The sequence below is a fragment of the Aotus nancymaae genome, unplaced genomic scaffold (genome assembly GCF_030222135.1).
Source record: "Aotus nancymaae isolate 86718 unplaced genomic scaffold, 86718_ANA_hifiasm-v0.15.2.pri h1tg000027l, whole genome shotgun sequence".
NCBI lineage: Eukaryota > Metazoa > Chordata > Mammalia > Primates > Aotidae > Aotus > Aotus nancymaae.
The window spans coordinates 2,777,722-2,805,647 of record NW_026988440.1 but is presented as its reverse complement, the minus strand read 5'-3'; the positions used below and the strand labels follow the sequence as shown (position 1 = coordinate 2,805,647).

The window sequence follows — 27,926 nt, the reverse complement described above, 5'->3', positions numbered from 1 at the left end:
GTTCCTGGCTTTGGAGAAAGAAGTTGTAATTCTGCCTCTTTCATTTAATAATCATATGACCTGGGTAACTTACCTCCCCTCCCTGAAGCCACATGGACCTCACTGTAAGTTGCAGATAATAACACCTACCTTGGAGGATAGTTGTGGGGTTTTTGAAACACTAGATGTGCACTTTTAAGAAATGGTACTTCTTTGGGAGGCCGAGGCAGGTGGATCACGAGGTCAAGAGATTGAGACCATCCTGGTCAACATGGTGAAACCCCGTCTCTACTAAAAATACAAAAAATTAGCTGGGTATGGTGGCGCGTGTCTGTAATCCCAGCTACTCAGGAGGCTGAGGCAGGAGAATTGCCTGAACCCAGGAGGCGGAGGTTGTGGTGAGCGGAGATCGTGCCACTGCACTCCAACCTGGGTAACAAGAGCGAAACTCCGTCTCAAAAAAAAAAAAAAAGAAATGGTACTTCTACTGTTATTATCTTGGGTGGCAAAACCTCTACTGTTATTATCTTAGGTGGCAAAACCATCTCTAATAACTTTAATACAGGCTGTGATTACAGTGGGTCTCCATCCTCTGAGCTGTCCTGACCTCACTCCCAGAGGAGTTTGTCCAGAAGCCTGGTGCCCTGTAGGGGCAGCGAACACTACAGAGGTGGAGCTGCCTCCTTCTCGTCCCACGTTTTCTTCTCTGTCTCTAGGAGTGAAGAAATAAATTTATAACTTTCTATTACTTCCAAATACTTTAAAGTTTGGGATTAGTCACTATTTTGTGAGTTGCCTGAGTTTAAAATAATAAAACATAACCATCTGCCTGTTCTCTCAATTAGCTGAGGAACGGGCATTCACTTACATCTGGCCTTCATGTAATCATAGAGACACAATTCTTCCCCTTTTCTCACTTTCCCCAAATGGCAGGAGCAATCAACCATCATTTCTCACTTACAGCTCTTCATGTCGTTTGCATTCGTGCTTTTGAAGAATCTGTTTTCATCTCTTTTCCTATCAGTCTGCAGGTGGTCTGGGGAATAAAGAATGGGATGAAATGATGAGAGTCCAGAGGGGTTGAGCGAAGGACTCCGTATCACACAGCAAGGCACTGATTTGAAATGCCTGGGAGAAGTGGGAACTGCGTTTATCTGTTCTTAGTGGACCAGAAAGGCATGAAACCCTTGAAGATGCCCTTTCTGCTTTCCTGTGGTGGCTGCCTAGCCCGGCACTGTCTAGTATAAATGTAATCTGAGTCACAAATATGAGGCACTTACATAATTTTAAATTTTTTAGTAGTCACATTTAAAAAGTAGAAAGAAAGAAACTAGTAAAATTAATTTTATATATTTTATTTAACTTGACAGTCTCAAAATAATGTCATTTCAACATATATTATAAAAATTATTGCTATATTTTAGTCTCTTTTTAGACTCAGTCTTGTGAAATTAATGATTCTTCACATATAGCATGTTTGAATTTGGACTAGCTACATTTCAAATGCCCGTTGGCCCGTGTGGACAGTTCAGAGCTAGCCCCTTTCTCACTACCTGATGAAGGTAGGTGCTTGGGACAGAATGCTCTGAGGCTTCACTCTCTAGCTTCAGAAGAAGCCTTACTGTGGGAAAAGTCGCCCAGGAGCCAGGTGGGGTAAAAGGAGCACCCCACTCTCCTAAACCCTGGATGGCAGTCCTGCCTTCTTCCCCATGAAACAGGGCTTGAGAGGGGGAACCAAGACAGACCTCCTGAAAGGGGAGGCTGGGTGCCCTCATCTCCCAGTTCACCTCTGCCAGAAATAGGGGCAGAGCATAAGAGACTCCTTTTGCAGGTAGAAGATGAGCCCAGAAGTTGGAGACAATGGCCCATTCCTGGCCTAGATTTCCTGTAGGGGTGCTGGACTCAGTGAAGTGCTGTAGGGCGAAGGCCCTAGATGGGGAGCTACATCTGGCCCCAGCACCCTTCCTCCAGTGTCCGGCAGCCCCAAGAGGGCACAGGACAGCCTGGGGCTAGGTAGTGGAATAAGCATGGGCAGCTTCCCTGAAAGCCACCAGCCCAGTCATGAGGACTGCTCAGGGCAGACTCGGTGGCCCTCTTAGGAGGGGTCTGCAAATCTAGAGCAGAGGAAACATTGCCGGGGAGCACTTCACCTACAAGGCCATTTGGACACTTCAGGGCCCAGCCACACCCATCTCCATCTATGGGATCCAGACTTAGTCACCTCCAGCAGGAAGAACCAACCCTCATAATAAGAACTGTGGAGATCGGACCTGTGGTGTACATAGATTCCCTACCACCTCCTGTATTTCCTGGGCTTTAATAGGGCCAGGTGATCATTGTGCCTTCTTCTTTGGGGTAAAAATAAAATAAAAGAAGGAAATAGGGCCAGGTGGGAGTTGGGGGACTGTGTGTGTGTGAGTTTGTGTCTGTGAGAGAGGGAGAGAAAAGGGAGATACCGAGCAAACCACACTGATCTCCCCGACTCCAAACCCGATGGGAAAGGGTTGGTCCCCTTTATTTAAATCCCAAACTAGAACCAAACTATTCTTGACCTGAAGAGACTATAAAGGTGCTGGATCGGCTGAGATAATGCCTAGTGGGATAGGAGGAGCTGGACAAAGCGGAGCATTACTGGACAAAAGAAAAACTCAGACCACAAAATTAAGAATCTGTTTATGGCCAGGCGTGGTGGCTCACACCTGTAATCCCAGCACTTTGGGAGGCCGAGGCTGGTGGATCACGAGGTCAAGAGATCGAGACCATCCTGGTCAACATGGTGAAACCCCGTCTCTACTAAAAATACAAAAAAAATTAGCTGGGCATGGTGGCGTGCGCCTGTAGTCCCAGCTACTCAGGAGGCTGAGGCAAGAGAATTGCTTGAACCCAGGAGGCAGAGGTTGTGGTGAGCCAAGATCGTGCCATTGCACTCCAGCCTGGGTAACAAGAGCGAAACTCTGACTCAAAAAAAAAAAAAAAGAATCTGTTTATGTCTGCCGGGTGGAGATGCCTGGCTGAATGGGTGGGGATCTTGGGGCATTGCTCTGGTCCTCCTTTTCCATAGTCCCAAGGGGAAGTGTTTGCCTATGGAGGGCTGGGGGTCGGGGCAGGGGAGGAGGGCGTGGAACTCCTGGTGATAATTTCAGAACATTCCATCTAGCTGTCTTTATTCCAGGCTTAGACCAACACAGCCTTCAGAGTAAAGGGAGTCCTTACAAATACCAACCCTTCTTCCTAGTTGCAAACACAGACAGGTTTTTTAAAAATATCTGGCCGAACATCTAAAATCCAAGTCATCCACTACTGTTCTGCTGATTTCTGTTTCCCTGTAAGGCTGGAAGAGGGATTTCCCCAAAATGTCACTGATTTTGAATTTGTTTTCTCTTCTTCTATAGTCAGGAGGAGACATCAGTGTGCACCAGAGAAGCAAAAGTCAGAGATCATAGTCCTTGCCTGAGGGCCACCTCTGGCCCTCCAGACAACTCAACACCAATTTCCCAACAGACACTGCTGTAGGTCCAGGCCCTCTTTATGGCTCTCACAGTGGTCAGGGAGGCAGATAAGTAACATATCACGAAGACAGAATGTAAGAAATGCCTGGGAGGAGACATACTAAGTCATGGAAGTGCTCAGCCAGGAGCCTGGCATTAGAAGGGCCCAGGGATTATTGACACGTATGAGTCACAGTTCCGTTTCAGTGGAGTGAGCAGGGAGAGAATCTCCTAGAAGTAGGTGAATGGAGAAAATACAGCCTCTTTCTTACCTCTTCATTGTTTCAGGCTCTCTATGATGGAGTCATGTCTTGATTTTGCTTTACTGAGTTTTCTCTCCAGCTCCAGAGAAACAGGGGTTGGCTTGAGAAACTGAAACCCTTCACTCCTAGGAAGATGTGGCTGAGCTGGGTGGTGAGATCAGGGGATGAGGTCTGGGAGAAGGATGATCTGAGACATGGGGCTGAGAAATGAGGGGATGAAGACCTAGGGTAGGACCGGGAGCAGCAGCTCATACCTGTAATCCCAGCACTTTGGGAGGCTGAGGCGGGTGGATCACTTGAGGTCAGGAGTTCGAGACTAGCCCGGCCAACACAGTAAAACCTCATCTCTACTAAAGATACAAAAATTATCCAGGCTTGGTGGCAAGTGCCTGTAGTCTATTTACTTGGGAAGTTGAGGCAGGGGAATCACTTGAACTCGAGAGACGGAGGTTGCAGTGAGCTGAGATTGCACCACTGTACTCTAGCCTGGGCAACAAAAGAAAAACTCCTTCTGAGAAAAAAAAAAAAAGACCTGGGGAAGGCTAGGGCTAGGGATATGGGGCAGGAGTGAGGTAGGGCATAGGGAGATACATGGAAATGAAGATGAGAGATGGAGACAGAGAGGAGAGGGGATAAAAGGGGTCAGGAAGACAGAGTAGGGGACCCAGGAGCTATTCAGTTGAGCAAGAGGGCATTCAGGAAATAGGAGAATCTGTGTTGAAGAAAACAGTTGGTTTCTTTAACAACTAACCACCTGCTAATATAGTTGGCCTAGGCCTTCCCCTGCTGCAGCCTAAATGTCTGACTGCAAAGTTAGAGGTGGGTGAGAGAGCAATGTTGACTGCATTTGAATATATTTTGAGTATTGTACATGTGGATGAATCAGTAGGCAAAATACATTTGGGGTGGCCCATCATACCTGCACAAGGCAACTCTGATATCCTAGAAGAGAAAGAAACAGCACAGCCTCAGCACTTGGCTGATTCCCAGGAGCCAAAAAGGAGGTGCAGACCCTGCTGGGTGTGGGGCAGAGCAGGAGGAGTAAGAACCCCTCCAATTCTCTCTCGCCCCATTCTCCTCCCCTCTCCTCACCACGGAGGGCTTCTACAAGAAGCACCTGCTCTGTCAGTAAACAGGAAAGGGTTTAGACCTCAAGAAGAACTGAGTGAAGAAGAGAAGAGTGAGACTTAGAAGATGAATTTGGCTCTGAGACTGAACAGGGGAGCCCTGCTAGCCAGGGCAGGAAAAAGGCTAGAATTGCTTTGCATAATCTTTCTTAAAAGAAGTGAATGGGTTTTTGAAGCTATAGGAGAATAGGGGATGGCTTGAGGAGGGATCATCTCAGCTTGTTTCGAGCACCAGCCAGACCTGCACTGTCCAATACAATGCATGTGGCTACTGAACACTTGAAATTGTGGCTAGTGAACAAAGAACTGAATTTTTAATTTAATTTTTACTAATTCAAATTTAAATTAAAAAATAGAAGTTGGGTGTGGTGGTTCATGCCTGTAGTCCCAGCACTTTGGGAGGTTGAGGTGGGCAGATCGCCTGAGGTCAGGAGTTCAAGACTAGCCTGGACAATATGGTGAAACCTCATGTCCATTAAGAATACAAAAATTAGGGCCGGGCGCGGTGGCTCACGCCTATAATTCCAGCACTTTGGGAGGCCGAGGCGGGTGGATCACGAGGTTAAGAGATCGAGACCATCCTGGTCAACATGGTGAAACCTCGTCTCTACTAAAAATACAAAAAATTAGCTGGGCACGGTGGTGCATACCTGTAATCCCAGCTACTCAAGAGGCTGAGGCAGGAGAATTGCCTGAACCCGGGAGGCGGAGGTTGCGGTGAGCCAAGGTCGTGCCATTGCACTTCAGCCTGGGTAACAAGAGTGAAACTCCGTCTCAAAAAAAAAAAAAAAAGAATACAAAAATTAGCCAGGTGTGGTGGTGAGCACCTGTAATGCCAGCTACTCAAGAGGCTGAGACTCAGGAGAATCACTTGAGCCCGGGAGGTGGAGGTTGCAGTGAGCCGAGATCGCACCACTACACTCCAGCCTGGGCAACAGAGCGAGACTTAATCTAAAAAAAAAAAGAAGAAGAAAAAATGTGTAAAATACTTTCTCCTGCTCATGCATGGAAAAAAAAATATCTTTTTCCATCAAACACAACTTTATTGATATGGTAGGACTACATTTTAACAATTGACAATTTAGCATCTAATTGAGATATGATAAAGTAAAAAATATACACACAATTTCAAAGACTCAGTGTTTAAAAAAAAAAACACAAAAAACCTGGAATCTGAAATATCTCATTAATACTTTTAAAATATGCATTACAGGCTGAAAGGATAATAGTTCAGATATATTGAGTTAAATAGTTTATTAAAATTAATTCACTTTTATCTTTTTAACGTGGCTAACTAGAAAAATTCATAATTCCATATGTGGCTGAAATTACATTTCTAAATCATACATGTGGCCTGTATTATATTTATAAATTATATATGTGGCTTACATTATCATTCTAGTACATGTGGCTCACATATTGCTATTGGACAGCACTGGGCTAGGGGTAGGATGGCCGGGCAATCTCAGGTATTCTGCCAGCGGCCCATCCTCTGACCTGAGACGGGAAGAGCTGCTGCCTCTCTACAGCTCTTTCCCCAAGGGACTCACCTCCAGCAGCTGCCTGGGTGGCATTTTCTACTTGATCTTCAGGGAATCCATGAGCTCCTTGAGATTGTTCGACTGTAGCTCGGTGGAGGCAACATGGTGTTTCCCTGCTTCGGCTCCCTCATGACCCAGCCAGTAAATCCGTGACAGCAGGAAAGTTTTCTCCTCCTCTAGGATCTGATGCAGGTGTTCAAATTCTGTGAGGATCCTTTGCTTCTCATGTTCCACCTGGTCCTAAGAAAGAGGGACAGGCAGAGGATGAGAGGATGGCCTCGAAGGTGCGTCTAGCCCACTTTACTCAGCTATTAATTTTATTAAGTTTATCCGGAGTTCCCAACCACAGCAGTGTGCCAGGGCAGACCTGGAAGAAAAGAAAGGAGAGAAGACCAAACTTTTAAAAGCACTTACTACATGCTCAGCTTTAGGCGAAATTATTAATTTACAGTTAATCATTTGCCTTCAAGGAACTGAGTGTCTAATGCATTTCCAGAAGGCTTTTCAGTTTATAATCTATCATGTAGATTTTATTCCTTTCACACACACACACAGGAAAATAAGTAAAGGTATTGGGTGGGGTCACAATGTCTTCATTTTCTCTCTCTCTTTTTTTTTTTTTTTTTTTTTTTTTTTTGAGGCAGGGTCTCACTCTGTCACTGAGGCTGGAGTGCAGTGGCGTGATCACGGCTCACTGCCGCCTTAACCTCCCAGGCACAAACAATCCTTTCACCTCCAGCCTCTGGAGTAGCGATCCTCCCAGAGCCCTGGGATTACTGGCAAGAGCCACCAGGCCCGGTCAATGTCTTCATTTTGTAGTTGCGGGATCGGCTGAGGGCGCAGCTGTATCTTAAACCTGAGCTAGCGATTCTAAGACCAGCGCGGTTTCCCGTTCCCCACCTGTCTGCAGGCGGAGACCGAAGCAGCCAACCCACGGTAACAGCGAGGCCGACACGGGAGGTGCTGCCGCCTGGCGGGTCAGGGGCTGGAACGCAGAGGAGAGGACTCGGCCCGACCCGCCGCGCCACGCCCGCTGTCCCAGGCTCTTCCTCTGGCGCTCCCTTCCACTCTGCGCCACTCTTTATGGGTCTTTTTCTGAGGGGTCAATGTAATAGGGGATTCCAGGAGCTTTGGGAGAGATGTTTCTGCTTCCGGAGATCATGGGATGGAGTTTTTCTTACCCTGAAGACACGGATGCTCTGTTCGCCTTGTGCCTTCACTTGTACCGTCTCCTTTTCCTTTTGCTGTAAGACTTCGATCTGCGCTTGACTCTGCCCCTGCGGAGAGAGGGCCGTTTGGGCAGGCTGTGCCTGGTGATTTCTGGGCCTCATAAAATCCTCCTGGTCTCTTAGGAGAGCATGTGACACTCTCCATGTGAGGCCTTGTGTAATTATTAAGGACTCGCCTTTCTCAAGCTGGGGGAAAAGGGGTTTCTGGGAAGGAAGAAATCTGGAGCCTAAGTGACCTAAACGTACAGAACATGGTTATTTATGACTAACTGAGACCATGGATGGTGCTTTGGGATTATCAAAGAACTCCTACCCACTTCCCTTCATCTGTCCTACCAACAACTTTAAGAGAGATGTTTTGGTTTTGCCATTTGAAAGGTGAGGTACCTGAGGCTCAGAGAGGTAAAGTGTTTCCCTGCAGGTTGCACAGTAAACTCAGGAGATTGAACTTGAGCCCAAACCTTCTGAGTCAAATTTTCACATCCTTTTCATTCTGCCTTGAGCCTTGATTTAAACAGTCAGCAGTTCCCCAGACTCAGCTCTTCGAACCCACTGTGCCTGACTGCAAGCTGTCCACTCAAGCCCAAGGGGTGGGGGCAATGGGGTGGAAACCCACAGTGGGAAGGTAGCAGTTTCCAGGGCCTCACTGAACGCCTGGGCTGATAGGGGGCAGGGAAAAAACCTCAAATGCCTACCTGATAATTCTGGGCAGCTTCATCCATCAAGCTGGCATTATGGGATTTGTGATCCTTGGATTCACGACACACAAAACAGAGGAACTTCCCATCATCCTCGCAGAAATAACGGAACATCTCCTGGTGCCTTGGGCATGTAGGCGTTTTCCTTTCAGACTGCACCTCAGAGGCATCTAGAGCTTGGATTTTCTCCACCAGATTCACCAACAATCAGTTGGACATCATTGTGTTCTTCCTTACAGAAGTTTTGCAGAGGGGACTTTTGAAAAATTCACATAATGCTTCCCCACTCTGAGTGATGCATTTGAGGCAGAAATTGTGCCTACAGTCGATGGTGACAGGTTTCTCCAGAACGTCCAGGCAGATGGGACAGATCACTTCCTCTTGCAGTTTGTTCACAAACTGCCCACTGGCCATGACAGAGCAGCAGGGCTGTTGCAAGACTGCAGACAGCTCTGTCAAGTCTGTAGGAGTCCAGGAGTCCACTGTGGACACCACTTCTAGGAAGGGAGAAGGGAGTCAGAAAAGGTGGAGGTCAGAGATTCTGCCAATTAGTTAGAAGAGCAGGGAGAGGGGAAAAGAAGAGGGAGGAAAAAAATAAAAGAATGATAGAAAAGGGTAAAATTTAGATCTAGAAAATATTATAAAGAGAAGAAAACAGACGGGCAATCCTACCTTGCTACCTCTTGAGAACAAATGGATATTTTGAATGTGTAATAGGCTGCCTATAAAGTGAGATAAGTTGTCCTGGACTTTGAACTAAAGATATGTTTGTATGGTGGCTGATTAAGATCAGAATGATGGGGGCATCAAAAACCACTCACAGGAGATTTCCATCAGCTCTGAGTAGGGAGTGGAGGGGTGGGCAGGGACGCCTGCTGAAACGTCACAGCTAGTTCACCACAATGCTTTGGGCATCTCGTATGCAAAGTTCAAGCCTGGGTACAGCATCTGGAAAGGAAGGGAAGGGCAATTCTCTACCTTAGGTACTTTGGCTCCTCACAGAATTTTGTGAAAATGTGGAGGTTATCATCACCTACCTTGGAGAATTTCCAGTCACAGGGCCAACCAACCACTCGCTAGTTCAGTGGGAGAGGCAAGGAACTTCCTTTCTGAAAAGTCGTTCTTTGTTTTTGTACTTTGCTCTTGCCCCTGGTGATCTGCCTCCCCACAGCACCTGCAGCACTCTGTCCTCTCTTAGTTTTTTCCCTGTATGTCTCCAATACTCTGGTGTCTCCATGCCTGTTCTTTGTTCTGCCAATTCTGTTATATAAGCTTCTTCTTCCTTCTTGGTGCTTCTCTGATCCCTAACTCGCCTTCCCCTATGGCTTCTGTTCTGACTAGGAATACGTCAACCAGTGTCACACACATTCCCTTCTGCACATTCATGTCCTAACATTCCCTCCTTGCCTCTTGTCTTAAGGAAAAAGATGCTTCCTCCCTACCTCTTCCCTTGGTCTAGCTTCCACCCTCCCTCACCTCTCTCCATTATTGGCCGTCTGTCCCCAGCAAGAAGTACACCATTAATTTTTATCTGATCTTAATTTTAGGTCAAACAGGGCTTGTGGATGATTTTATAACAATAGCGAGAGTGATCATACATTCTGCTTTGCCTGGAGCCATACTGGGTTTCGCTTTGTCCCGGTGTAATTATTAGTAGCACCTCCTTTCATTTTCAGAAATGTCCAGTTTGGACTATGAATTATGTGGTTCCCCTAATTATAGCAACTGCTGTAAACCAAAGACTTTCAGAAATGTTATACCTCCAGACCTGTTTATTTGCTTTAGGGTTGAATTAAAACAGCCTAACATCTGTGTATTGTTTTACTTATACTCCTAAACTGCTGGCCCCTAGAGGCAGAATTTAACTTTTGACAGGTCTTGTTTGACTGGCATGATGATTTAGAAAATAATGCTAATGTAGATGCCTTTAGAGAGGGTGGCTATGTTATGTTCTCTACCACTCTGCTACCTCATGTCTTTTTGGCCCTTGAAGGCAATTTGACGTTATGACCCTGATTTATAGATTTATTTTGCTTATATTACCTCATTTAAGTCTCACCTGTAAGAAATTATCTGTATCCATTCTCAAACAAAGCAACTCAGTATTCTTCAGAATCACTTGGAAAACTGTTAAAATTCAGATTTGCGCAACTCCAGCAAAGACTTTCTGTTTCAACAGTTCCTTGGTGGGGCCTAATGATTGACATCTTAAGCAAATTCCCTAGAGATGTTGATGCTGCTGATAGAGGCCCACACATTGATAACCCCTGATTTAGAGACACTGCTAATTGTTCCAGCTCATCCAGCTAATAAATGACAGATCTCAGACTTAGTTCCAGGTTTCCTAGTCCATATTACATCTTTTCTATTATTTCGTGTTTCAGCATTAACAAAAACAAATAGTAATCTTTAAAAATGATAAACAGATATTTTAAAAAAGCATTAGTGTTTCAATGAAGTTGGGCAAGCCAGCAGAAGGAATGAAAATATTCATATGAACACCACTGGAGAGTTTCAAACAACTATCACCAAACAGGTACCGAAGATTTCATGAGGAAGGAAATTTAGAAATAAAGGAGAATCTATAGTGTTTCAAAGGTGTTTTACTCTCTCAAATTATTATTGTTATCCTGGGTTATCCGTCCACTTGACTGAATAGATATATATATTTTTTGAGATGGAGTTTTGCTTGTGTTGCACTGGCTGGAATGCCATGGTGTGATCTCGGCTCACTGCAACTTCTGCCTCCCAGGTTCTAGTCATTCTTATGCCTCAGCCTCCCAAGTAGCTGGGATTATAGGCACCTGCCACCACACCCAGCTAATTTTTTGTATTTTTAGTATAGATGAGGTTTCACCACGTTGGCCAGGCTGGTCTTGAACTCCTGACCTCAGGTGACCCACCCGCCTCAGCCTCCCAAAGTGCTGGGATTTCAGGTGTGAGCCACTGTACCCAGCCCCTGAATGGATATCTTAAACTCTCAGTAGGCTCAGTAGTCTGAAACCAAATGCCTCCAATTTGCAAGGGCTGAGGTCTTGAGAGAGCTGGTATTGTGTTAGTTCCAAAGGACTTCCAAGTCAACTCTGAGGCAGAGTTTCTAAAAATTAGCCAGAGAAAGAGGAAGTGATGCAGAGCTCTTATGCACGAGACAGCTATCACACACAAGAAAGCAGACAAGGAGCCACGCAGCCGTGGGCGCACAGATCTGGAGGGACCTATCAAGACTAATGGGATGAGACACCTTATCAGAGCCCAATGAAGGCTAGAGGCAGCTCACTTGTCAGAATAGACAGCCTCACAATGTTACATAAGCCTCCCTGCATCAGGATTCCAGCTACAGAAGCTGCTCCTGCCTCAGGATTCACATTTCTGGGCCAATGTAAATTGGTAGAATGTCTACGGAGTTCAATATTGTGATATGTTTCGAAATTACAAATGCTTATCCCCTTTATCCTAGAAATTCCACCTCTAGGGATTTATTCTACAGATATACTCACACATATAAATTTACTTTGGACTTCGTGGTAATGTTTGCATCAGCAAAATATTAGAAAACAACCTAAATGTACATCAGTAGGGAAATATTTAAATAAATTATAGCCCAGCTTTATAACTGAATAGAAATAAAAAAGAATCAGGGACTTCTTTATTTACAAGTGATATATGTTATCATGTGAAGACATTAAAAAACAAATAATGGTGAACCATGCATGTACTATGCTACCATTTAGGTAGGAAAAAAATACTTATTTTCTTGAATATGCATATAAGTTCTTTCTGGAAGGATGGGAATCTAATAACTAAAAATGGTTGCCTCTAAGGAGACGGACTGGCTAGCTGGGGAACAGGGGTGGAAGAGAGGATTTTCTTTATACAATATGTTACATTTTGTGAATTTTTAATTGTATAAATACATTAAATTTTTTTAGTATTTTTTACATTATGTTTGTTCAACATTAAATAATAAATCAAAAAATGGACAGAGAATGAGATGGAAATTTACAGAGCAATAAAACCAATTGACCAATAAATATATGAAAACGGTAATCTTGAAAATGTGTGCTGAACACATTGGCTCATGCCTGTAATTCCAGCACTTTGTGAGGCCAAGGCAAGCAGATTTCTTGAGCCCAGGAGTTCAAGAGCAGCCTGGGCAACATGACAAAATCTTGTCTCTACAAAAAATGCAAAAGTTACCCAGGCATAGTGGCACGCACCTATATTTCCCAGCTACTTGGAAGGTTGATGCAGGAGGGTTGCTTGAGCCTGGGAGGTCAGGGCTGCAGTGAGCCGTGATTGTACCAATGCACTTTAGCCCCTTACTGCACTCCAGCCTGAGTAACAAAGCAAGACTTTGTCTCAAAAAAAAAAAAAAAAAAAAAGAAAAGAAAAGAAAGAAAGAAAGAAAGGAAGGAAGGAAGGAAGGAAGAAAGAGAAATGCAAATTAAAATAAATAAAAGAGAATATCATTTTATATCTCAAGTTTAAGTCTGGAATATCAAATATAGCCACAAATATGGAGAAATGGGGACTCCTATACCCTACTGGTGAGAGTATAAATTACAGTGATGTAAAAATATTTAGTAGAATTTAAATGGTGTACTTTCATTTTAAGGTTAGGTAATGATAATGTTGATGATGAAAATACTGCTACCTCTAAATAAAAGCTAACATTTCATGAATGCTTACCATGTGCCAGGCATAGTCCCAAGCATTTTGCAAGTTAGCTCATATATATAGGGAAGTATTATTATTCCCATTTTGAGGACCAGTCAACTGAGGTCAAGAGAGATTAAGTAATTTGCCCAAGTTCATTCAGTAAGTAAATAGTGGAATGGGGACTTGAAACCAGAGAGCCTCTAGAGCCTTCTTTTTTTTTTTTAGGCTCATCTTTTTAATTACATCCTAAAATTCAGAGGAGGGGCCAGCCTGGCCTCTGGGCTCAGCAGCTGTGAAGGAGGAGGGACCAGCAACACCCACTAAGGCAGGTCATTGCAAAAAGGCACTCGCGACGGGGACTTCAAGCCGTTTTTCTATTTCTTCATATAAAATTAGAGGGACAGGGAAAGCTCCAAGGGTGAGGGAAGCAGAGAGAGTTTCTCTCCCAGCCTATGGAGTAAGGAAGAGGTGAGGAAGAGGCTAGTGCTGGGAGCGAGAAACTGCCAAGTCCAGGCCTGTCCTCACACAGACATGCAAAGCCCGCACCTTCCCTCCTAAAATCTGCAGCCGGGGCTGTAGGGAAGCCTCCTGTTCAAGCCCCCATCTCTTCTCCCTTCTAGCTGGTGCGAAGTTGATAATCCCCACTCTGGGTGATGTAGCGAACCCAGGGCAGGGCCTGGTAACTGCTTTTCTCAATGATCTTCATGTATCGGACCTGGATCCTGGAGACGGTGAAGTAGGGGGTCTCAAACTTGACTCCGATGGGGGGCCTGCCCTCCACCTCCTCCTTCTCCATGCTGGGGAGGCCAAAATGGGCTTGCATCAAGTACTCCTTGCCTCCTGAGAAAGACTTAATACTCTAAATCATGACGTTTTTCTCTGGCCCATACTTGGCACTGCCCACACTGGTCTTGAATCTGGGGGAGTCAGCACCACTGGGCACAGGCACAGATATCTCCACACCGTTGGCCACTGACTGTTTCTTAAACTGCCCCTTGGCCTTGACCATGATCTCCACACAGCTGTGGGAGAACTTCTCAATGACAGACTCAATCCAGATCAGTGGCTTCACCTGGGTGCTGAAGCAGTAGGACATGAGCTGAAAGTCACCATCAGGCGGGATGAAGGCGATGGTGCGGTCGTTGTCAAAGCGTGACAGCCGCACACACTGGTGGAATTTCACATCCTCTAGCTCTACTGATTTGTTCTTGCTGCCTGAAAGGCCAGTGAGCTCAAAGAGCACGCGGTCATTGAGGCCCAGCCACAGCTCAGGCATTCCTGACAGAAACACCTTGAGCTCGATGGTACCGATGATCTCGCTCAGGAGGACACTGCCATTGGCATTGACCAGCAGGTTGACAGACTCTATGACATCGATGAAGACCTCGTTCTTCTTATACTTGATACCCTCAGAGCGCCAGGACACAGCATTGGTGACAGTGGGTGGCACCCGTGACTTGCCTGTCTCCAGCTTGTTGCTCTGCTGAGTGATGTACTCCTGCAGGATCTTGCTGTCAGTGGTCTATGGGAAGCCAAAGTCCATGAGCTCATCCAGCAACTCACAGACGATGACAAAGTTGTCTCGGATGCTCTCCTCCTCCAGCTCCTTGAAGTATTCACAGAATACCTCTATTGCCTTATACAGGAAGGAGTACACCAGGGAGGCATTGGCGTTTTTCGAAGTGGTGGCCACCAGGTAGAGGTTGCTGTGTTTGATCCATAGGAAGTTGGCCTCGCCGTAGCTTAGCAGCGGGGTCAGGGTGCCCTCCTCCTCCCGCTGCACCAGCAGAGGCATGAAGTGCCCGATCTTGCTCATGGGCACATCGCCCTTGTAGTTGCAACTGATCAGGGGCTTGCCCTGACGTCGAGAATGAAGACAGCCGAAGCGGACATGGTGGCGGCTGAGGGACCTAGGAGGTGGGGAGTCTAGAGCCTTCTTACACCCTGTATGATTCTACCCCAATAGAGAAAATCTTGCACATGTGCACTCAGAGATGCATGCAACAGTGCTAAGTGTGGTATTGCTTATAAAAGCAAAATATTGAATAAACCCTATATCAGGATTTTTCAATTACAGCATTATTGACATTTTACGCTGGATAATTCTTTGATGTGGGGTGGGCCTGTACACTGTAGGATGTTTACCAGCATCCCTGGCCTCTACCACTAGATTCCAGCAGCGCTCCCATCCCCAAGTTATGACAAACAAAAATGTCTTCAAGCATGACCGAGTGTCCCTGGGGGACAAAACCTCTGGTTGAAAACCAGTGATCTATATGTAGTCGTATGGCTCGGTCTCAAAACACTAATGAATATGTGATAATTTATATACACTTAGAAACACACAACGCTTCATGTAGTTTGCAGTTTCCATATATATGATAGAAGTTTAAACACAAGGCCTGAAAGGATACACACTACATTTATGGCGGTGTTTGCTTCTGGGGAGAGAGAGAGAGAGTGAAAGAGAGAGAGAGAGAGAGGGAGAGGGATAGAACTAAGAAGGGAACTAAATGGACAGAAAAAAAACCTCAAATCTATCTGTAATATTTAATTTTTTAAAATTTGAAGCAAAGCAAAATGTTCATATTTGTTAATTCTAGGTTGTGGTTACAAGGGTGCTTATTATATAATTTTCTATTATTTTCTGTGTTAAGTTTTTCAAAATAAAATATTTTAGTTAAAATAGGAAAACTGTAGAGAATGAACAATGGATAGAGATAGAAATTCACAGGAATTCTAAAATAAATTCTAAAATTAAGAAAAAGTTAAACTCCTTCCCTACTACTCAGGAAAATACAAATAATGAGATACAAATACAAAAATGAAATTAACTTTGTACTCATCAGATTGGCAAAATGTTTCAAAAACGTCCTGAGCTGATGAGGATGTGGAAAATGGGACTCTTCATACATTGCTGGTAAGAGTGTGAATGGGCACCATCTTTCTCGAAAGCCTCAAGGCAAATGACTTGAAATGCATTCGAAGGGTGACTGAAAGAATATTATAAGAAAAGTAAAATGTACACAGGACTTCAGAAGGGTTTTTAGGCTTCAAGATAAGTCAGGCACAGTGTGGTCGGAATGAAGTCAAGGGACAGCTTACACAGAGATACCCTATAACCAGTCTCCCGAGGAGAGAGCTAGATTTTACTTAGTTAAAAATGGAAATTAGAAACTAGAGGTAGTAAAAACAGTTTTCTTTCTTTCTTTCTTTCTTTCTTTTTTTTTTTTTTTTTAACAGAGTTTTGCTTTGGTTACCCAGGTTGGAGTGCAATGACAAGACCTCGGCTCACTGCAACCTCCACCTCCCAGGTTCAAGTGATCCTCCTGCCTCAGCCTCCCAAGTAGCTGGGATTACAGGCATGCATCACCACACCTGGCTAATTTTTGTATTTTTAGTAGAGATGGGGTTTCACCATGTTGATCAGGCTGGTGTCAAACTCCTGACCTCCAGTGATCAGCCCACCTCGGCTTCCTAAAGTGCTGGGATTACAGGCGTGAGCCACCATGCAGCCGTGAAAACAGTTCTGTTTAAAATACCAGAATGATTCCGTAGGTGTGGATCTAAAATTAAAAAAAAAGAAAAAACCTACCAGAATGATTAAGATGTTTACTTTCTGTTTGCATGTATATGATCTCATTACAAAATAAGTTTAAAGTTTTGTAGAGAGATCATATGCATGCAAACAGAAAGAAAAAAAAAAGGTGGGGCCATACAAATAAATGGAGCAACAAAGGTCAGTTTTTATATGGCAGTCAATACAACACTTGGCTGAATTGCTCAACCAAAGGATCAGCCATGAGATTAAAAACCCCAAGAAAATGTAAAGCTCCCTTCTTCCCTTAGAGAAACCCATTAAAAGATATAAGCACAGGCCGGGCGCGGTGGCTCACGCCTATAATCCCAGCACTTTGGGAGGCCGAGGCGGGTGGATCACTAGGTCAAGAGATCGAGACCATCCTGGTCAACAAGGTGAAACCCCGTCTCTACTAAAAACACAAAAATTAGCTGCGCATGGTGGCGTGTACCTGTAGTCCCAGCTACTCAGGAGGCTGAGGCAGGAGAATTGCTTGAACCCAGGAGACGGAGGTTGCGGTGAGCCGAGATCACGCCATTGCACTCCACACGGGGTAACAACAGCGAAACTCCGTCTCAAAAAAAAAAAAAAAAAAGATACAAGCATAAATCCAAAGATAGTTTAATGTCTGTTGTGCCAACACAAATGGAAGAACCTCATGGTCTCACTCCTCTCCCTCTGCCGGGAGAAACTGCAGTCCTCCTGATACGGTGACTGCAGCTTGGGTGGGAGCAAGGGCGGTGGAAGAAGCTGAAAAGACCTGGCCTTCACTTGATTTGGTTATCTAGATTGTTTAAATTATTGGATTGGCCGTGGAATGGCTAATTTCATGTGTCAATTTGTCTGGGCTGCGGAACCCGGGTATTTGCTATGGTTATGCTACTTGAACAATAAATGACATCAGAGAAAAGTAGTTGAGAGAAAAGTGGCAAGAAGAAATAAACAATGCTTGCATTTGAGGCTCTAAACGCCCCTATCAGAACACATCAGACTACGTAATATTCTTGTACCACAGAAGTGCCCAGAGCCTAAAACAGAGCTCTCTGTAACTCCTCACTCTGGGAACCACATTTTAATCAAGGTACCCGCAAACTGGACTGCCTTGAGAGGAGGGCACTTGGATGACAAGCAGCTTTGAAATCCCATTTCAGGAGGCATGGAGGAGAATCTGTGGGCCCTGAGGGACCCAGGAGTACAGAGTGCGGCCTTCCAGATGCTGGGAGGTTTGTGGTGGATGGCTGTCTCTTCCACAGTGTCAACTTCTATGCAGATTTCCGTGGGCTGAATTGTGTCCCTCTCACCCACTCCTCCAAACTTGTATGATGAAGCCCTAACTCCAAAAACCTCAGAATGTGACTATATTTGGAAACAGGGCCTTTAAAAGATGATTAAGTTGTTGGTGAAAAGAGTTAAACTCTGTAAAATATTCAAAGAGATTTATTCTGAGCCAAATATGGGTGACCATGGCCTGTGACAGACCTCAGGGGATCCCGAGAACATGTACCAGAGGTGGTTAGGGCACAGCCCAGTTTCATACGGTAAGGTCCAGCCCTACTAGGGTAATGGGGTGTCCCCTATCACTGTGCTGAAGCACTGGATCCAAGAGATAAAGAGACAAGACACCAAAGGACTGGATAAGAGCAACTGGGCTCGGAGGGCCAACACCACTTATAAGTGGAGACAGGCGAGGCCTCTGTATCCAGGCGCATCTGTATTTATTGGTATAGGTTGGGGGGAAGGGTAGTCAGTGAGGTCATCTTAAGGACAGTGATAGGGTCAAGACAATCACGTGAGCAATAAGCAAAGGGCCCACCCCCTTTAGGTCACTGAGGCAAGGAGGTGGGCTGTGTGTGGCAAGGAGGGTGCACTGTGCAACATCTCTTATCTAGGTGCAAGTAACTTCTAAGGATTTCTATAGGAGGATGCTTTGAGTCAGCACAGTAGCAAGAGAGCTGACAGGGTTCACAGCCACCAAGGGGCGATTATACCAGAGGGATTTTAAGTCCTCCAACGTTAGCGGGATTGCTGGCCTGAGGCCAGCTTTCCAAAAGAGCTGGACGCAAGATACTACAAATCCCTTACAGGAGTGACTCTTACTCCAAGCCTGCCATACAGCAGGTGTCTTTACGATACTGAACGCTGCTGCCTGGGCTAGCCTGCCATGTAGCATATGCCCTTTCAGGTAAGGGCACTGTTGGGCCATAGATTCTTGTCCTGGTATGGCTGTTTTTCCCTAGTCCATGCTCTGCACCATGTCTGCACTTGACACCCCTCCGACTGCAAACTAAGATATAATTATATAAAAGGATTATATATAAAAGGGAATAAATGAGCAGTTAGATATTCTTCAGGCACTAATTGTGCCAGAGGTCAGCTTAGCTCTCCTTCCTCGGTGCCCAGAATGGGGGTTACACACACATACATTTTTGGGATACATGAGACATCAATCAAATACATTTAAGATGTATGTTGGTTCAGTTCAGAAAGGCAGGACAATTCAGAGTAGGGGTTTTCCAGGTTGTAGGTAGATTTAAACATTTTCTGGTTGACAATTAGCTGAGTTTATCTAAAGGTCTGAGATCAATGGAAAGGAAATGTCTGGGTTGAGATAAAGGAATGTGGAGACCAAAGTTCTTCTTCTTTTTTTTTTTTTTAGAGACGGTGTCTTGATCTGTTGCTGGAGTGCAATGGCACAATCTTGGCTCACTTCAACCTCTGGCTCCCTGGTTCAAGCAATTCCTCTGCCTCAGCCTCCTGAATAGCTGGGATTACAAGCACACGCCACCATGCCCAGCTAATTTTTGTATTTTTAGTAGAGATAGGGTTTCACCATGCTGGTTAGGCTGGTCTTGAACTCCTGACTTCATGATCCGCCTGCATCAGCCTCCCAAAGTGCTGGGATTACAGGCGTGAGCTACTGTGTCTGGCCAGAGACCAAAGTTCTTAATGTGCAGAGGAAGCCTTCAGGTAGCAGGCTTCAGAGAGAATAGATTGCAAATGTTTTTTATTAGACTTACAAAGGGTGCCAGACTCTTAGTTGATTATGTTCTGGATCTGGAGAAAGGGAAAAGAGATTCTCTATAGAATGCAGATTTTTCCCCCATAAGAGATGATTTTGAAGGGCAACTTCAGCATATGGCAAGGAAATATATTTGGGGTTAAAATATTTTTGCTTCCTTCCTTTTTATGTGATGTTATACCAGAGCCAGTTTGGAAAGTAGGCCGTTATGTAGGGTTAAATAAAACCCCTCTGATGAGACTTTATGGTTTGTAGGGCATGACTGCCCAAGCCCCTTAGGTAGAAATTTGGGCAAGAGAAGGAAAAAGGTCAGAGTTTAGTCCTCAGAGTTAAAGTAAGGTGATCAAAGTGGGTCTTCATCTAGTCTGACTGGTGTCTTCATAAGAAGAGGAGATTGGACACACAGAGAGGCACCAGGGATGCTCCATGTGAGGAAAGACCTTGTGAGGACGCAGTGAGAAGACGGCCGTCTGCAAGCCAAGGAGAGAGGCCTCACAAGCAACAACCTTGACCTTAATCTTGGACTTTCAGCCTCCAGAACTTTGAGAAAATAAATTTCTGTTGCTAGAACCACCCAGTCTATGGTACTTTGTTATGGAGGTCCTAGCAAAAGAATACACAGATGTCTTAGCACTTTGAGAGGCCGAGGCAGGCAGATCATGAGGTCAGGAGATCAAGACAATCCTGGCCAACATGGAGAAACCCTGTCTCTACTAAATATACAAAAATTAGCTGGGCATGGTGGCACATGCCTGTAATCCCAGCTACTCCAGAGGCTGAGGCAGGAGAATCACTTGAACCAGGGAGCTGGAGGTTGCAGTAAACCAAGATCACACCACTGCACTCTAGCTCAGTGACAGAGTGAGACTCCGTCTTAAACACACACACACACAAACATGAACTCACATATCACTGCAGAGCCCACCTCCCATCCTCCCTCCAGATCTGAGTTCCCAGCTCTTCATGAGGGGTCTCCCGACCCTCACACCTCCTACTGGATGCAGCAGCACTCATCACCTCTTTCCTCCATTCCAAACTTCAGTGCAGGCACTCCATAATCCTCCAGCTGCAATGTGAGCCAGTTCAGCCCCTCTGGACTGTATGTGGGCAATATATACCGAAATCATTTCAAAATGCACCTAAGATCTTTTGGCCCAGCAATTTCATGTCTGAAAATTTTCCCTGAGTGAAGCCATCCTCCCAGGGTTACCAAGAATTCTGGACAGAAATATAGGTATAATTAAGCCTTAATCAGACTGCACTTTGACTCGTTTCCTTAAAACCAAAAGTCATGTAACACTAGACACTGACCAGTCATATCCCCATTGTTGCTTTAGGTAGGATTTCTGACATAAGAATCAGCCAAGGCAGGAGGATTGCTTGAAACCAGGAGTTCAAGTCCAGCCTGGGCAAGAAAAGGAAGATCCCATCTCTACAAAAAAAAATGATTAAATTTTTTTTTAATTTAAAAAAGAATTGCTTAAGCAGATCCAAAATTTCTGCAGAACAACTGATGACAACTAGTTTAAGACCGCCACAAAGAATTGTATTCTCAGCATAATTAATACAGCTTCTTCATCTCCCTGTCCTATGACTTGCACTGCACTCTTCAGCCAATCACTTTGGACCACTCCAAAACCTTTAAAATCCCTAGCTCCAAATTCTTTGGGGAGATGGATTTGAAGTTCCCTTCCATGCCCTCATTTGGCAGCCCTACGATTAAACCTCTTTCTCTGCCGCAACTAGGTTTCAGCTTATTTACTTGCTGTGCCTGTTGGGCAACAAATCTATTATGGTTACATAAGGAAATAATCAAAAGCAAATGTAGTCAGAGAAAAGAAACCAGAAGGATAATTTATTTGTTCATTATAATGGATACTTACTACTATGTGTCAGGCATAATTCTAGGCACTTGTATTGCCTTGAACAAAGTAGACAGAAGCCCCACCCACTGAGAGCCAGGCAGTAAATCAGCTAGCCAAATGAATCGTACTTTAGGAGGAAATATTTTTTTTTTCACATTAAGGCTCTAAGTAGGAAATAAATATTATGGAGAAATAAATAAAGGCGGAAGGGGGCATGAAGAGCAGGTGATATGGTTCCAGTTTTCAATAGGGCTGTCAAAATGGACCTGAGAAGGTGAAAACCGGCATCAACCTGCAGGCAGTTAACAGCAAAGTGCCAACAGTTGTTATTGCTGGTTGGAGAAATTATGGGTCATTATATTCTTTTATACTTTTCTGTGCTTTCCAAATACAGTATAATTAACATACTTGCTTTTACAATTAGAAAAAGCCCACAATAAATGTTACTTTAAGAAAAACCTGACACCTTCAATTGGTCCCTATTTTCTACAAAAATAAAGTCTAACTCCTTTTCCATGGGCCTCTTCCCTTTCATTTAAACTTATCTTTCATTCCTCGACTGTCTTTCCCAGTCAGCCTGAAACCCTGTGACCCAGATTTGCCATATAGGGTTGCCAGATTTAGCAAATAAAAGTAAAGGGCACCCAGTTAAATATGAACTTCAGATAAACAATGTATAATGCAATATTTGAAACATACTAAAAAACTATTTGTTGTACATCTAAAATTCAAGTTTAACTGAGCATCGTGTTTTTCCTGGCAATGTGACAAGTGATCTTCCCTCCCCTGTGCTGGAATTATCTCCTTTCCATTTTTTGAAATTTTTGCAGCTGATCAGAGAGCAAGAAGGAGGGATGGGTGCAGGTGGAAATGCAAGACAAGCCTGCCTATTAACTCCCATATTTAATATAAGATATTCTTGGGGAGTGGTGGGGGGTAGGGGGACAAGGATGGGGCATTGTGAAAACATCGTAAAAGGGTTCATTTTTATTTTTCACCTTGAATTATGACTTTCCTATAGATAAAAATTGCACCTTTAGTTGGAGAACAATGGCCCAGATGTCAGGTACAGGTGAAAGTCCAAAGTTCTCTTCAGAAAAGAAACTATATTTTAGTTATACAGAACAGTTATTCAGATCTTCTATTTAATTCATGTAAAATATCCTTAGTCAATGTTTTTACCCAAAAGTATTTTTAAAAATTGCTTTTCAAAAAAAGACAAAACAATATTTTAAAATATTGAACAATCTATGGGGGCTTTAAAAACAGCTTTTGTCCCAAACGAAGATGCCTCTCCTTCCATTTGTCTGACATACCCTTTGCCCCCATGGTCCCCTACTCCATTTATTAGCTCCACAGAGACCTGACAGCACCTTAAAGTCAATCCCTGAGTAAGGCTGGTCCTGTCACAAGGTCAGCTCACATCTGAAATCAAGCCTCTGCTGCATCTGTGGAGTAGAAGGCTAATACTCCCTTCTCTCCTGCAAGACAGCTGTGTGCTCTGGCCAAGAGTGGGCACAGAATTGTTGGGCCCCCGCTGCCAGAAACTCCTGGGCTGATATCCAGCTACTCCAATGTCCAAAGTCAGCTAACACGGGCCAACCATGCTGATGAGTCCAATTACAGATGGATGGGAAGCAGTGGGACGAGGCACCCAGGAGTAGCCGTCTAATCCCTCCCAAAGCCAAATTCTAGAAAAAATTTTCACTTAAGACTGTGAAAATAAAAGTTTACCCATGACCATGGTTTTTCATCTTGACATCCTCAGCACTTATCATGGTACCTGCCACAGAATAGCTAATTTTTCAGTTGCCGTACTAAACTGAGCCATTTTATGTAGGCTGTCTATGTTCCAATGACAACAATGTTTAGGCAACATTGTTAAGTGACACAACAGTGTTTAGTATGCAAAACTTTTCTTAATAAAAGGGAGAAATATATATATATATGTATACTTGTGTTTACTTCTACTTACATAAAGAAACATTGAAAGGATACACAGAAAACTAATAAAAGTATTTACCTATGGGCCAGGGCCAGGGTTTGTGGTAGATGGAATGAATGAAGAAGGACAAGGTGGTCACAACCCTACTTAATGTCCACGTTTTATGTATATTATTTTTTGAGCCAAGTGAATGTATAATCCTTTAAGTTACATAGTTAAAATCATCTATTTTTGGTTATATAATTGTATAGTAGCAAAAAACTGAACTGAAAAATAGGAAGCTATGTTCTCCATTTCTCTCGCAGTCACATAGCCTCTCATGTTTATTTCTTCCTAGACTCACAGATTGACCAGCAAGGCCACCATATTTGAGTTTCCATGATTTTATAACTCTAGTGCCCATCACTGTCTCAATCTAGATTTCCTTTTCCCCAAAAAAATCTGCTGCATCGCTTGCTATAATTTCTGGCTCTCTGCCAAATGTTTCAAGGATGGCTTTTATCTTTTTGAACATAGCATATACATTGTTATACAGTTTATGCCCAATAACACCAGAGTCTGGAAGCTGTGTGGGTCTGATTCTGCTGTCTGTTTTATTTTATTATTATTGTTTGTGTGTGTGTGACAAGGTCTGGCCCTATAGCCCAGGCTGGAGTACAGTGGCATGATCTCTGCTCATTGCAACCTCTGCCTCCCAGGCTTAAGCCATCCACCCACTTCAGCCACGCAAGTAGCTGGGACTTCAGGTATGCACCACCACACCCGGCTAACTTTCTCATTTTTTGTAGAGACGGGGTTTTGCCATGTTACCCAAGCTGGTCTTGGACTTATGAGCTCAAGAGATCCTCCAGCTTCAGACCCCCAAAGTGCTGGGATGACAGCATGCGCCACCATGCCCAGCCTGTTTCCACTTTTCTTTTTTTTTTTTCTTTTTGAAAGAAAGAAAGAAAAAAAAATGAAGAAGAGGAAGAAAAAGGAAGAGAAAGAGAGAGAGAGAATGGGAGTATTGCTTTCTTGCCCAGGCTAGAATGCAGTTTAGTAATGGGTATTGAAAACCTCTTTTATACCAATAATTATACTTGATGTAGACAGGAAGGAATAAGGGAAGAAAATAACAAACAAGCAGCCAACCAATATCTCATTTAAACCTATGAAATGCTATGCAATTACTGAGGAGTGATTTACTTCCAATTATGTAGTCACTTTTAGAATAGGTGTGAGGTGGTAATGTATGTTTTGTGTATTTGAAGTGGAGAGTTCTATAAATGTTTATTAAGTTTACTTGTTCCGGGTCTGAGTTCAAGTCCTGAATGTCCTTGTTAATTTTCTGTCTCGTTGATCTATAGAATCATTAGCTCTTCTTGTTACATTGATCCTTTTGCCATTATGTAATGTCCTTCTTTGCCTCTTTTGATCTTTGTTGCTTTAAAGTCTACTTTATCAGAGGCCAGAATTGCATCTCCTGCTTTTTGTTTGTTTATTTTTACTCTCTGATTGGTTGATAAATGTTCCTCCTTCTCTTTGTTTTGAGTCTTTGTGTATCGTTGCATGTGAGATGGGTCTGGATGCAGCATACCGATGGGTTTTGGCTTTTTATCCAATTAGAATATATATAAGTTTAATACTGGCATTTGATGCTAGCTGGCTGTTTTGCCCATTAGTTGATGTAAATTTTTCATTGTGTTAATGCTCTTTTCTTTTTGATATATTTTTGGAAAGGCTGATATTGGTTGTTCCTTTATATGTATAGTGCTTCTTTCAGAAGCTCTTGTAAAGCAGGCCTGGTGGTGGTGAAGTCTCTAAGTACTTGTTTGTTCGCAAAAGATTTAATTTTTCCTTCACTTATAAAGCTTAGTTTGGCTGAACATGAAATTCTGGGTTGAAACTTCTTTTCTTTAAGGATGTTAAATATTGATCCCCACTCTTTTCTAGCTTGTAGGGTTTCTGCTGAGAGATCTGCTGTAAGTCTGATAGGTTTACCTTTATGGGTAACCTGACCTTTCTCTCTGGCTGCCCTTAGTATTTTCTCCTTCATTTCAACCCTAATAAATCTGGCGATTATGTGCCTTGGGGTTGGTCTTCTTGAAGAATATCTTTGTGGTGTTCTGTGTATTACCTGGAGTTGAATATTACCCTGCCTTGCCAGGTTGGGAAAGTTTTCCTGAATGATATCCTGAAGAGTATTTTCCAACTTGGATTCATTCTCTTCGTCACATTCAGGTACACCTATCAAACGTAAATTAGGTCTTTTCACATAGTCCCATATTTCCTGGAGACTTTGCTCATTCCTTTTCATCCTTTTTTCTCCAATCTTGTCTTCTCGTTTCATTTCACTGAGCTGGTTCTCCACTTCTGATATCCTTTCTTCTACTTGATCAATTCGACTGTTTAAACTTGTGCATGCTTCGCGAAGTTCTTGTGTTGTGTTTTTCAGCTCCATCAATTCACTTATATTTTTCTCTAAATTGTCCATTCTCGTTAACATTTCGTCTAACCTTTTTTCAAGGTTCTTAGTTTCTTTGCATTGGGTTAGAACAAGTTCTTTTAATTCACAGAAGTTTCTTATCACCCACGTTTTGAAACCTGCTTCTGTTATTGGAACACACTCGTAGTCTATTAAGCCTTGTTCCATTACTGATGAGGAATTGCGATCCCCTGTAGAGGGAGAGGCATTCTGATTTTGAGTATTCTCTGCCTTTTTACGCTGGTTTCTTCCCTTCATTATATATTTATCCATCTGTCGTCTTTGTAATACCAACTTTCTAACTAGGTCTCTGAGCAGATGTCCAACTTGTTGATTCCCAGCACCGAAATCTGAGCAATCCACTGCGCCGGCCAAAACAGCAGTGTAAAGATTGAAGGTGCTTTTCTGCCCAGGAATCTCCGGACTCTGCACCACAAACTGGCACGCTAAGGCGCCAGCAAAACCGCTGCGCCAGCCACAAGAGTCGCCCTGGCGACCCGTGGGGCTCCTCTGCTGGGAATCTCCTGGTCCGTGAGCAACAAATATTCGTCTGAAAGTTTGGCGTCCTCTCATTCTCTGCGCTTTCACTGGGAACTACTAGCCTGAGCTGCTAGTGATCAGCCATCTTGGATCTCTCTCTCTGTTTCCGCTTTTCTTATTGCAATTTCGCTTCTCTGGTGCTTGGTTATTTTTGCTTGTTTGCTAGATGCATTTGAGGCCTCGGATGCTGTTACCTTCTTCCCAAAATGATTTTTGTTTTTGACACTAGCAGTTTAGAGTCACTTTGAACAAGTTCAGTGGTTGCTTCAGATTTTCTGGGCTTGGGACTCCACCTCTACTTCCTTTAAGACTTTAAAGGCGCCCAAACATGCAGGTTGGATTCTTGAACTCTCTTCAGCAAATGCTCCCAGAACAGAAGCAACCTCAGTTCCAGGTTCACCTCCATGTTCCTTTCCCTTCCCAAATTTTGGCCCAGCAATTCCTCACTAGCCCTTTTAATTTTTAAGTAAGATACTTTAAAAATATCTTACCCAGCATTTTTAGTTGTCTTCGTTTGGAGGCTTGGTCGGAATTACTTAGTCCGCTAATGGAAGCAAAAGCCCTTCTGATCCAGGCCATAGTTTTGTAGTAGTTTGCTCTTCTCTGGACCTTAGCATCCAGAAAGATTCTATTTTCTGTAGTAGTAAAGTCTGTAAAGTCTGCATGGACTTTTCTTGCATGCATGCATTGCCCCATTACCTCCAGTCAGGGCTGGAAGAGAACCTTGCATTTTTCACATCTAATATTTCAGAAGAGCTGGAGTCAGAGCAGTCCTCTTCACTGGGCGCAGAAACATAAAGGCTGTTTGTGCACATATTCAGGCTGGGGCCTCTAAAATGCAGACATGTATGTCCTGCAGCTTTAAGAATTCTAGTTTCAGGTGAAACTCATTTTCAAAATCATCCTAGAGGAGAGAGAGATCCAAGATGGCCGATGACTAGCAGCTCGGGCACGTACCTCCCAGTGAAAGCGCAAAGAACGAGAGGACGTCACACTTTCAGACGAATATTTGTTGCTCACGGACCAGGAGATTCCCAGTGGAGGAGCCCCACGGGTCGCCAGGGCGACTCTTGTGGCCGGCGCGGCGGTTTTGCTGGTGCCTCAGCGCGCCAATTCTAGGTGCAGAGTCCGGAGATTCCCAGGCAGAAAAGCACCATCAATCTTAACACCGCTGTTTTGGCCGGCAGAGTGGACTGCTCAGATTTCGGCGCTGGGAATCAACAAGTTGGACGTCAGAGACCTAGTTAGAAAGTCGGCAATTACAAAGACGACAGACGGATAAATATATAATGAAGGGAAGAAACCAGCGTAAAAAGGTGGAGAAAACTCAAAATCAGAATGCCTCTCCCTCTACAGGGGATTGCAATTCCCCATCAGTAACGGAACAAGGCTTAATAGATTACACGTGTGTTCCAATAACAGAAGCAGGCTTCAAAACGTGGGTGATAAGAAACTTCTGTGAATTAAAAGAACTTGTTTTAACCCAATGCAAAGAAACTAAGAACCTTGAAAAAAGGTTAGACGAAATG

General features: G+C 43.9%; 1 protein-coding gene, 1 long non-coding RNA gene and 1 pseudogene across 2 annotated transcripts; 1 reads left to right on the top strand and 2 right to left on the bottom strand.

Annotated features, from left to right (window-relative positions):
- Positions 1 to 911: 911 nt before the first annotated feature.
- Positions 912 to 8,754, bottom strand: TRIM31 (tripartite motif containing 31). Its single transcript, XM_064380564.1, is given in 6 exon segments — positions 912 to 1,015; positions 3,740 to 3,855; positions 4,650 to 4,672; positions 6,408 to 6,638; positions 7,580 to 7,675; positions 8,323 to 8,754. Coding segments are annotated over 6 exon segments (966 nt in total). The 5' UTR covers positions 8,740 to 8,754; the 3' UTR covers positions 912 to 932.
- LOC135276598 (uncharacterized) lies at positions 1,013 to 10,657 on the top strand. The gene is made up of 4 exons (XR_010344152.1): positions 1,013 to 1,155; positions 3,372 to 3,498; positions 7,650 to 7,772; positions 10,505 to 10,657. It is a non-coding gene; the product is annotated as an uncharacterized LOC135276598 (long non-coding RNA).
- A 2,943-nt stretch (positions 10,658 to 13,600) lies between these two features.
- Positions 13,601 to 14,877, bottom strand: LOC105734304 (AP-1 complex subunit mu-2-like; annotated as a pseudogene).
- Between the last annotated feature and the right edge of the window lie 13,049 nt (positions 14,878 to 27,926).